At 43.0% G+C, this 11,489-nt stretch overlaps 2 protein-coding genes across 4 annotated transcripts in view; one reads left to right on the top strand and one right to left on the bottom strand.

Annotated features, from left to right (window-relative positions):
* Positions 1–9,147, bottom strand: part of LOC103153707 (kunitz-type protease inhibitor 1-like) — a 12,449-nt gene extending 3,302 nt beyond the window's left edge. Inside the window, exons 1-9 of one of the 2 annotated variants that reach the window (XM_016662155.1) lie at positions 9,051–9,147; positions 6,834–7,515; positions 5,082–5,242; positions 4,267–4,408; positions 2,284–2,454; positions 2,154–2,189; positions 1,933–2,061; positions 933–983; positions 674–844 (exon numbers count right to left, since the gene is read on the bottom strand). In XM_016662155.1, coding sequence (XP_016517641.1) covers positions 674–844; positions 933–983; positions 1,933–2,061; positions 2,154–2,189; positions 2,284–2,454; positions 4,267–4,408; positions 5,082–5,242; positions 6,834–7,227 — 1,255 coding nt within the window. In that variant the 5' untranslated portion in view covers positions 7,228–7,515; positions 9,051–9,147. The remainder of the gene's footprint in view (positions 1–673; positions 845–932; positions 984–1,932; positions 2,062–2,153; positions 2,190–2,283; positions 2,455–4,266; positions 4,409–5,081; positions 5,243–6,833; positions 7,516–9,050) is intronic. The other variant, XM_007574723.2, reaches the window with a different exon arrangement.
* Positions 9,148–9,311: 164 nt separating this feature from the next.
* Positions 9,312–11,489, top strand: part of bub1ba (BUB1 mitotic checkpoint serine/threonine kinase Ba) — a 5,883-nt gene continuing 3,705 nt past the window's right edge. The window contains exons 1-6 of one of the 2 annotated variants that reach the window (XM_016662153.1): positions 9,312–9,480; positions 9,989–10,164; positions 10,252–10,340; positions 10,414–10,487; positions 10,565–10,692; positions 11,411–11,479. In XM_016662153.1, the coding sequence (XP_016517639.1) occupies positions 9,401–9,480; positions 9,989–10,164; positions 10,252–10,340; positions 10,414–10,487; positions 10,565–10,692; positions 11,411–11,479 (616 nt within the window). In that variant the 5' untranslated portion in view covers positions 9,312–9,400. Of the gene's footprint in view, positions 9,481–9,988; positions 10,165–10,251; positions 10,341–10,413; positions 10,488–10,564; positions 10,693–11,410 lie in introns of both variants that reach the window. The other variant, XM_016662154.1, reaches the window with a different exon arrangement.

Here is an 11,489-nt window from a genome sequence, read left to right as displayed (position 1 = left end):
AGTTGCTAGGTAACCAAAGAATGAGTGAGTTGCTAGGTAACCAAAGAATGAGTGAGTTGCTAGGTAACCAAAGAATGAGTGAGTTGCTAGGTAACCAATGAATGAGTGAGTTGCTAGGTAACCAATGAATACCACCAACCCAGCTGAGCTGGTTATGAGGTTCAGAGGCTAAAGCTTTTCCTCATCCTACATCTCCCAGAATGCTGTGCGGTTTTGGATCAGATTGTAAGTGAAACGATTGAATATTCTATCAGACATATTATATATGGATATTGATCATGTGTCTAATGGGATACATATAGTTATTGATTGGTTGTCCAGGCCAGGCTGGACTGCATTAAGGCTGGATGATCTACCTACAGCTCAGCCTTTTTCCTGCTCAATGTTAGCTGGAAAAAGTTAGCATCTGTCAGTTCCTCTACAGGTTTCCAGAGCCACAGAGTTTTAGCTGGAGACCGGTTCTGGTTCTGTTGGGTTTCTAACTGACAGTCCAAGGTTTCTTGTTGACAGAAAGAGAACATTAGCTTGAACTCCTTCAGTCCAACAGTTTCTCAGACCAGACGCTCTCTGGCAGAGTGTGGAGGTTCTTCAAGGCCGACTCTTCGTCTCGCATCGTAACCCGTCCAACACCTGCTGATGTTCCTCTAAAGCCCAGCGTTGATCAACTCTTCACCTGTTATGCCGTCGCAGGTCTCACTGCAATCATTCTCGTCCTCAAAGTTGTTCCCGTTTTCGTCGCAGCCACCGTAGATGAAGCGTAAGCACTTCCTGTCTTTAGGGTTGTAGTACCAGCGGTGGAAGTGTGCCCGACACGGGCCGGTGCGAGGAGGCTCCACGCACTGAGCTGCGGAGAACCAAACGGAGCTGGGTCAGAGTCCAACCCACTTTCTCCTGGAGGACTGATCACCATGGCAACCGGAGCAGAAACTCACCCTGGAGGTCGCTGACGTTGACGCTCAGCAGGCGGTTGAAGGTCCGGCTCACTAGAGAAGACGAGGAGGATCATTTCTTTAGCTGCCATGTTTCCAGGATTCAACTCAGAAGTTAGCTACGCCAACATTGTATTTAGTGGCAGCTAATGCTAATGCGCTAACTTCAACAATGTTGATAGCTACAATATGTCACAAAGACCAAGTTTTGTAGTTCTCACAGTCGATGACTAAAACCTCCTGCAGATGTCAAGGGGGGGGGGGGCAGCTCCAGGCCTGAGGGCCTCCTGCAACTTACAGATGTTACTTCAACACACCTGAGTCAGATACTGAGTCGTTAGCAGGACTCTGGAGAACCTGATGCACTGAGGAGGAGATTCAGCTGTTGGACCAGGGAGACATTAAGAGCTGCAGGACTCGGACCTCCAGGACCAGGACTGCCCACCTCTGAACTACACTAACGTTTCAGAATTTATCTGGAAAAATTAATTAGGGGAAGCTAGACGCATTAGCAAAAGCGCTCAATTACAAATAGTTTGCTCTGTTAGTGGTGCATTAGCGGATTAGCATATGTTCTACATCAGCTACGTTCCTCCAGTCCAAACTGGGAGAACGTAGCTGAACTCTAGCGCTGAGGGACGGTTCTGATAGCCTGTAATAAACTGCAGACTCAGCTAATCCAGACGGTCAGATGGTTTTCTTTAGCCTGTTTAGCCTGATGATTACCTTTTCATTGTGCAGCGTGTCTGAAGCGACCTCATTGAAAGGCCTCCAGAAGAAATCCGATCAGATTCAAGCTAAACTGAAATGGCCTTCAGACTCAGTAAATGACTTGATCTCATCCCAGTTTGCCCAACTGTCTCTCCAGATGCTGAACATTTTTAACTTTGTTTTGCTTTAATGTCAAATACGACACAGAGGTTTCCTGTATTTACGAAGCAATGCTGCACATTTCTCCAGTAAAGTCACAACTGATGGATAAACTGATCTTGTGTGTGATTACATTTGCTGCAGAGCTTTTCATCAGAGCCGTCGCTGCATTGGTTCACGCCGTCACACTCCAGAGCCCGGTCCAAACAGCAGCCGTCATCACAGGTCAGCTGATTGGGGCGGCACGGTGAGCCGCACTCCTCTGCACACACACACACACACACACACACACACACACTTAGACCAAACCCTCCCACAGTAAGCTGATATGAAGAGCTGAGTAGTGAGACTCACTTTGGGGGTTTAGAGTGATGCTCCTTTCTGAGGAAACTGAGGACAAAAGAACACAGATTGTGTCACCAGGAGCTGGTTTGTGTCATCAACATCAAAGGTGTGTGTGTGTGTGTGTGTGTGTGTGTGTTACCTGTGACTCCTCTGCAGGCTGACATACACTCTGTGTTAAACAGGAAGTTGTTCTTGTTGGGTAAACAGCCTCCGTAGATAAACTTCTCACAGCGGCGCGTCGTCGTGTTGTAAAACCACCGAGGGAACGCTGCGCGGCACGGGCCGGTCTTCGGCGGAACCAGGCAGTACACTGAGGGAGAGCATGACATCACTTCCTGTGAGTGGCTTCAAACATGACCCAGATTAAACAGCAAGCCGCCGAGCAGCTGGTGTAAACACGAACCCACAGCAGGGCGTGGTGAAGGAGTGCTGCGGTGTTGACCTCCTGGTAACCATGGAGACGCTAAGTGTTTCACAGCCAGGACCGCGGCTGTCACGGAGCTGGGACCAATCAGAACCAGGACCAATACTCCATCAAACAGTTTGACAAAACTCAGCTAAACTGCTAAACTAAAACGATTCTCAGATCAGAGAGCCGACCTGGCAGAGCAGGTTCTGCTGAGCAGGCCGTGTGAAACTGTGTGTGTGTGTGTGTGTTAAATAACCAGTCCAGCCAGTATGAAGAGAGGCGTTGATCATCAGCATGAAAACTGGGATTCAGTTCACCAAACATTTGCACAACAAATGCACTGATTCACGTTTCACTGCAGCTAAAAGCTGCAAATAATAAAATAGTTTTAAATCAGTGAAAAACTTTAACTGACAGAATCTGAACCAAGAGTTCAGAAACCAGTTAAATCAAGTATTTATGTCAATATATTTATTAAAATGTAACTTTACTGTCAGCAAATCCTTTAATCAACAGTGAGTGGATCCATAACAGGAAGTTTACCAGTTAAACCATTAACCCACTGGGAGCAGATCCCTCAGAAACCAAAGGGAGGTGACCAGAACAGTTAGTAGATCCCTGAATGGGTCACCTGACAGGAGGTTTGTCCTTAAAGCTTTCCACTGATGAGTGGATCCTTCAAAGAACCAATGGAAATAAAGAAATCATTCAAAACTGGTGCAGAAAGATTCCTTAAACGGTGAATCTGGATTCATTAAATGTTTCACCGCCGGCTAGTAGAACCCAATGGAAGAGACTAAGTCTTGAAATGGCCAATCAGAAGTTAGTAGATCCCTAAAGTTTTACCAGTCAAACTTTAAGGGACCGGCAGGCAGTGGATCCCTTAAACCGCCTGCAGGTTTCAGACGTTTCCCTTCAGTGCAGCTGGTTTTAACTGACGGTATTTACTGAGCAGCGAAGCATCAAAAACATGCAGAGCGCCGCGGCGATGGGAGCAGGGCAGGAAATCAGCGTCTAAACAATGAACAGATGGGAAGAGATCCATTACACCAGGCCGGCCCAGCGGACTCGTCCTCCACACCTGGAGTAAGACACGCCTCAACTAATCCACCAACAGGCAGCAGGATCATAAAGTTTACACCGTAACCCAGCGGTGCCCAAAGTGGGTCCTGGAGGCCCGGCATCTCTCCCTGGTGGTAGAAACAACCTTTCAGCTTGTCAATGTTCCTCTTAGATCTTCTAATGAGCCACCATTGGATCCAGGTGCGTTAAACCAGGGAGAGGATGCCGGGCCTCCAGGACCCACCTTGGACACCCCTGCCTTAAACCATCAACTAGAAGTCAGGAGATCCATCAGAAAAGCAACAAACTTTGTGAAAAGCTGACAAAGTTCAGTTCAAAGTTCAACCAACAGGAAGTAGATCCTGTTAGAAATGAATTGATCCCTCCAGGTCAGAACTGACTGAGGAGATTCCTTAAAAGTTTCCCACCTGGCAGCAGATCGCTTCAACACTCGACCGACCGGGAGACGACCCGTCAGCAAAACCCTGAGCCGATTCATGACCAACTTTAACTTTATGAATAAACTGTTAGATCCCTGAGAGGAGCGATCTGAAAACAGACGTCATGCTAAGGAATCTGTCCAGTTATCGGCAAACTGATCATGTGCATCAAACATCAGCAGCAAGGCCTACATTTCCCATGAGCACTCACAGCTGGACAGCTCTGGGGTGAGGACCGTGATGTTGACCGTGTCATGGCCGCTCTTCCCCTTGGAGTCTGTGACGGTCAGCTTCAAGACGTAGGAGCCCGGCTGCACGTTGGAGAGCCTCACCTGGTCGTCATGGTTGGTTTTCTGCAGGAAGTCAGAGGAAAACGGGAGAACTTAACGGGCCGGTCAGCAGAGAGACAGGAAAACACTCTGATGGATGGAGACACGTGACTACGACCTCAGAGGAGACGGAGCACAAAATAATTATACGCAAGTAAAAGTAAAAAGCATCCGTCCAAAAAATTAACCTATCAAATTATCTATCATTTAATATTTAAAAATCACATCATCAGACGGACCAAAACATAAAGTTAAGTGGAAATGTTGGCATTTCAAGAACGAAAATGACAAAAATTAACATAAGTGACAAAATCAGGCAAAATAAAATGTTTCCAAATCAGTTTCTTCAGAAAGTGCAGCTGTGTGTCTGTCTGGTGAGGTTTTGGTTGAAACACGTTTGTTTTTCATTCAGTGGGAAGAAAATCCAGAAATGAAAATAAGAGCAGAAATACTTCATGATAAAATGATCCAAGCAAAACTAAAAGGACAAAGTAGATTTTTTCAAAAAAAGTTACTCAAGTAAATGTAACTGAGTAAAAGTAACTAGTTCCTACCCAACTCTGAGCTCATGCCTGTTCAGACTGGACTCTGGGATGAATCGGGCCAGCCTGAACTCCCAGCAGCTCTAAATGGTTTGCTTTGACGTTCTACTGACCACCTGAGGACCAGGTGAAGCCCCGCCCCCTGCAGGTGTTACCTCCAGCTTCAGGCTCTGGTCTCCGCTCTGCAGAGTCCACTTGTAGTCAGAGATCTTAGCGTGGTGCAGCGGTATGCTCTCGGAGCCGTTGAGCGTCACGTTCTCTCCGGGCTGCAGGACGACGTCAGGGCCGGCGTTGGCGATGGGCGGAGCCAGCTCACCTGGGAAACAGCAGATCTGTTTATGACACGACACTGAGACAGCGTTTCCTCCGGAACAAACACTTGGACTCATTTTCTTATCGGAGCATTTCAGATGAATGTCCTCCTTGTTAAAGGGACAGTTCCACTCAGTGTCTTCACTTTATCAAACTTGAAAAAGAAACACGTCAGCAATTTGACAGTTGATTTAAGATGAAAACTATGATGGCTGCAAGCGCCGAAAACCATTGAAAAACAACCCATGAATGATGCAAACTCCAAAACCCACAAAACAAATGCAACAGAAAAATTCTGCAAACACAAGAAATGGAAACAAAAACAAACAAAAAACAACAGAAAATATGAAACGCTGCAAACTTTCTCTACAAAACGGAGGTCCTCCAGACCACTAGGGGGAGTCTGGAGGAGCTTTTATCTACACAAATATGCTGCTTTCATGAAATATTGAAAAAGGCATTAAGTGTAGTGTGCTTTTTCCATCTTTCTTTTGAATATTCTGCCTTTACTGAAGGTCTGGTGTCATGTGGTTTGGTGGTCGACTCCCTCTAGTGGCCTGGAGGACTTCCTTTTTCTAGAGCAAGTTTGGAGCATTTCAGATTTGCTCTTTTTCATTTTCCTCTTTATTTCCATTTCCTGTGTCTGCAGTGTTTTTATGTTTGCGCCCGTCATCAACAGTAGAAAATTCACAGAACGGGGAAATAAACCCCAATGAGACAGCAGCCAAGAAATTTCAAATTCACAAAACTATTTATCGTTGCAATTCAGCATTAATGACCATCAAGGACTAACAACATGCAGTGTTAGCCAAGGAAAAAAACCCTTTTAATCAGCATCCTGTCACAAGGACACAACTTATTCCCAATTCTTGGTCTTAATCTACATAAATAATCTCAAAGATAACGCCGACTCCAGCAGGCGAACAGCATCAGAGACTCACATCTTCAGGAACGGAGAGGAAATCAGCGAGCCTCTGATCCCAGACTTGAAACAACCGTCGTCCTTCAGTTTATTATCTTTCTTACAAAACGTTTTCAGCTGATTAACTCCTTGGAGAACATTTCAAATTCTAGCTGCTGGTGTCAAAACCATTTTATACACCTAAATTCTCTTGGATTGACTTTAAACAGAAAAACTGTGCCATCTTGAGATTTGCAAAGTGGTGACAGTGACGGGGAATAAGGCTCTCTGCCCAGGGCAGAAAGCAGCCAGGGGCATCACAAGCACGCTGCAGTTCTTAAAGTCATCCATCTGTTACGCAAGAAGTTTTCCTGTGGATGTTTACTTGTGGAGGACTGGGCGATAGTCAAGCAGATGTTGGTTTTCCATCTAGATGAAGGAGTCTGTCTCTTTAAAACTCAGTCTGACTGTGAAAACAACAAAAACTTAACAATTAAAGGCAGATCTCAGTTGACTCATATAAGCTGTTTCAGTTTCATAAAAAGTTTTAAAAGACAATTATTGATTGACAAAGTAAGAAAATTTAAAGAAATTAGATCTGGATCAATCATTCTGGTGATTTAAAACTCTCCTGCATCTCTCTCTGGTGATTTGTTGCTATTGATTAGGTATTGATTGGTGTTTGCGCCCTCACCTGGTGCCTCCAGGTATCTCTGGTACGTGCTCCTCCTAATGTAGCTCTTGTATCCGGCCTGGTTCACAAACCGACACACAAAACGATTTTTATGGACGCAGTCAAACAGGACGCACGTGCGCGTGTCCTGCGCTTCCTCGTCGCGCGGCTCCAGCAGCGCCAGGTTGCAGCGTGGGTCCTTGCAGCACTGCGTCTCGCACTCCTCATCCACGGACACGGCCTGCGTGTCCAGCAGAGCGGCGCCGTCCTCCACCGCGTCCTTCGCGTCCAGAACGAAGTTCTCACTGCCGGAGACGAACGCGTCGCCGCCGCTTTCGCATTGTTCTGCCGCGCCGCGCTGCGCGCCGCGGAGCAGAACCAGCAGCAGCAGAGAGGAAGTACAGAACCGGAACATTTCGGTCAGCTCAAAACTGACGAGGAAAATGGAGAAGAGTCCGCCTCAGTCCGACAGAAAACGGGAACGTTTGAGCCGCTCCTCAGCGCGCGCTGCTTTGGTGTGTCTCACCTGTTGCCTGACAGGAAGACAAAACACACAGCAGGCCAATGAGGTGACGCGCCTGTGACGTCACTCAGGTGTGGCCCACAGAAAGCAGAGGACAGGTTTCAGGGAGAGGAGCAGAAAAAATTGGTGGCACTGCAGAAATGGATCCCACTGTGAGCAATTCCTGTTTTCACCACAAACCTGGAGAGAAAATCAAAACATTTAATGTCGTTTTAAAGAAGGAAGAGGATAAATCTACACATTGGCAAGTTTTATCTCCTGTGACTACAAACGGATAAGCTCATTTCATTTTTTTTTTGACTGGTTCATCCAAAGTCACAACAAGTAGATGTGCGTTGATTTTATTCCTATATATATTTGAAAAATACTTATATTTGTCAGTTTGTTATCTTTCAGAGGGTTTTGAGGAGAACATCTAACCTAAACAAATAAAAATACATTTTTGTTAAAAAAAACGTTTTATTTGATTTTTTTTGGTTTAGGTTTTGTCTTATTAATGTTAATTTATTCTTGCTCTTTTATTTCTTTTTCAACAAAATAATTATAAAAAGAATAATTATAATTGGAATAATACTAATAATACCTCTAGTAATAACTCTATTATTATTATTATTATTATTAATTATTACTATTATTAGCAGTAGTAGTAGTAGTTTCTCTAGCCCTTTTTTAATATATTGAAAATTCTACTCACTGACATAAGTTAATTATGACTGTTGATAACGGCAAGTTCTAAGGAAAATATTGGAACAGCTTGAGACCAGTATAAAAGCAATATTAAAGATCAAATTATTGCCAAAAAAATGAGTTAAAACAGAATATTTATAGTGCAGTACAAGTTTAGCCAGTAGGGGCGGTGCAACACCCTGGGACCGATCATATGCACCAGAGGAAGCCAGCTGTGACGAGAGCGGGTTGTTTGAATCTTGTTTTGGTCTCCTTCATAACACTTCCGGTAAGAAAACTTGTTTTATTATTGTTCTGTAATGAATACTTGAAGCAAAACGTGAATCCTTTCTTCGCTGGTGTTCACAGTAAGCATTTATGAGTCTAACGGTTCGTTCGAACGATTTTTATCCACGTCTCTGACGTTTTCAGCCGAATTTCACTGAAAAACCGGCGAATTTTAGTATAAATGTGATTACTGACAGTAAGAACGCCAACATTTGTGACGCTAAACGTATATACGGCCTAATAAAAGCCCTTTATCAAATTCGGCTCAGAATAAACAACAACCACAAAGTGATGATTTCCATAAAATCGGACGGCTGAATCCCAAATCCAAGATAGTGGAATAAACTGGTAGTTTCCAGATACCCTGGTTTAATTAAGCCTGGGCTGAGTTCCACAAAAGCAGAAGCACATAAGTTACCATGGTAATTTATCCCGTGCAGCTGTCCTGCTCCATGCCAGGCTAAATTAATCCTAGTCCCGTAAGCGCTCAGTCAGCGTCATAACGATCAGAAGCCAATATGTTCCGTTTTCTTACCTGTCTTTTTTTAACATTATGGCTTAAAATATCACTGAATCATGTTGGCAGCTGTATTATTATTTTAACATTATGTGCATTGTTACTGTTCGATTATGTTTATGAAAACTGCCGTTCTAATAACGTTTACAACCTAAATTAACTTTAGTTTTGGCACATTATTAAACAAATGCACATTTTAAGTCACAATATTTCAGACTTGTACTTATTTCAGTCATAAACATACCTTGTGTGTCTATCAAGAGGGCTGCCAAAAGCTACATACATTTTATCTCCGTCACAACTTATCTTATTTCTTTAGTTTGCCGTTGAGCTGCTTTTGCGCTAACCGTTACGCGGGAAGTTGCCCCTTCAGAATAAAAGCATGACAACTCAAACAGGAGGTTTGCCATAGTTAGAAATAATTAAAGATGATGGGCGATTTTTATGGTTTCTCTTGCAGAATTGTCTCTTTTCTTTCTTTTTTTTTTAGATAATTATTGCACAAATGCCTTGTAAATTATTATTATTTTTTTTTTACATCACTTGAATATTCAACTAATTTTGAGATGAGAAGGCTAATTTTCTTTAACAATTATGAGCTTGTTGATAGTGATTGATTCTTTGTTTCTGATCGATGCAGGTGCAGAGATGGAAGGATTGTCCGTCAGCTCTCTGTAAGTGAAATCTGTAATTTAAAGCTAAAGCAGAGCAGCTTTATAACGTTTTTTCAAACTAAATAAAATATTACAGTTTACTAACTGTGATTTAAAGAATCAGTTGAACTTTAAGTATTATAGATTATAAATCAAATTATTTGTATAATTCTGTTGATTCTGGTTAATAAAAAACAGCAAAATTAAAATTTTTACAGTATTACACATCACTAAAAATTATATATTTTTAAAATAAAAATAATTTATAGTCTTAAGAGTCATGAAGAAGACAGTTGTCACATGTTTGACAAGAATTTTAAACCAACCTCTAATGGTAATAATTAAAGAAACTGGCAATATTTCAACAAATTATTGGAAAGTTGAGTGGAAGGAAAAAGTCACACAAACAGGAATATTTGGTTTTAATCAACTATTAAAACAAATATTAAAGTAAACACTTAAAATGTGATATTCCGGGTGTAATATATGTACAAATTGTTAAAAGAAATGATCTGTTTGATGGCTACAGATCAGCCAATCAGAGCACGGTGCAGGTGAACATGGGGGCGGGGCTTCATGATGGGGGCGTGGCCAGCCAGTGGAGCCCTTACTGTAAAGAGGACCTGATGAGAGGAGGGGAGGAGCTGTGCTTTGAGGAGCTGCGGGCTGAAAGATACAACCAGCAGAAACAGAAGGAGATGGAAGGTGCGTTCGCTGTCCTAATGATGCCTTCATTGCCTGTGGGAAACGAGAGTTGGTGCTTCAGTTTCAACTTCTGGTTGCTTCCTGCAGAGAAGATGCGACACCTGAAGGAGCAGCAGGAGCAGCTGAGTCAGGAGCTGGAGGAGAAGAAGAGGCTGCTGCTCAGAAAGTCCCAACAGGTGGGTTCTGACCCGGTTCTGGTTCTGCTCACTGACTATGGCCATGGACTCACAGTTCTCTTTCTCCTGTCAGATCAGCAACGTGGATCAACCTGCTGCTGCTCCCTTCAAAATACTGGATGAGTCTGGTTCCAAAGAGTCCGTCAGGTAACCAACTATAACCGGATCAGAACTGGACCGGAACCAGAACTCCCCCATCTCACCATCTGACTGTTGTTCTGCAGGAAGTCGGAGCCGTCCTCAGACGAGCTGCCAGACGACGTCTTCCTGCGACCCGATGAGAAGGGACTGTGTGTGAGGGTCCAGTTTCCAACCCGACCAGACCAGAACCACCAGCAGAACCGGCCACCAGGTGACCAGAACCTGAGCGCTGGAGCAGGAGATGCTTCTAAAATGATCCGGATTTTATTTTCCTGATCTTATGACTTAACTTAAATTAAGTTGTAATTTCATTACAACTTAATTTAATTTTACGAGAATAACGAAAAAATTCTAAATATTATGATAAAAAATTGTATCATAATATTTTGAGTTTATTCTCATGATAGTAGAACTTTATTTTTTAAATTTAAACTGTATTTTCTTATTACTTTTAAAAAATCATAATATTACAATAATAAAGTCTGTTATTAAAAAAATTATAATATTTTGGCTATATGCTTGTAAAATAGCAACTTTATTCTCAGATTATTACAAATTTATCTTGTAATTTAAAACCAAAAATGATTAGCTTGTTTCCAATACTCCGTCGTAGAATTCAACACAAAACATGCCGAAGAGACTCTGATTGTTCTGCTGAGGCAGCAAAGGAAAAATGTTTTATGAATAATGAAAATACACAACCTGACAGACATGTCACAATATAAAGTAAGAAAAATAACAAGAAGTAAAATGAAGAAGTTGCTGAAATTTTGATGATTTAACCTCAAAATTCTCCTGAAACTTCCTGGTTTTCAATCATTTTCTTTAAATTCTGTTAAACTCAAAGGATTCATGGTTTGATTTTCCCTCCATCAGATCAGGCTGGTGGTTCTTATGTGTTCGGTTTGCTGACGCCTGTCTGATCTCAGGTCAGCCGAGTCGGACTGAGCGGGACCTCCGGACCGAGCGGGACCTCCGGGCCGAGCGGGACCTCCGGGCCGAGCGGGA

The sequence above is a fragment of the Poecilia formosa genome, unplaced genomic scaffold, assembly GCF_000485575.1.
Source record: "Poecilia formosa unplaced genomic scaffold, Poecilia_formosa-5.1.2 Scaffold360, whole genome shotgun sequence".
Classification (NCBI taxonomy): Eukaryota; Metazoa; Chordata; class Actinopteri; order Cyprinodontiformes; family Poeciliidae; genus Poecilia; species Poecilia formosa.
The sequence above is the reverse complement of the archived record's forward strand: the minus strand, read 5'-3'. Positions and strand labels throughout refer to the sequence as shown.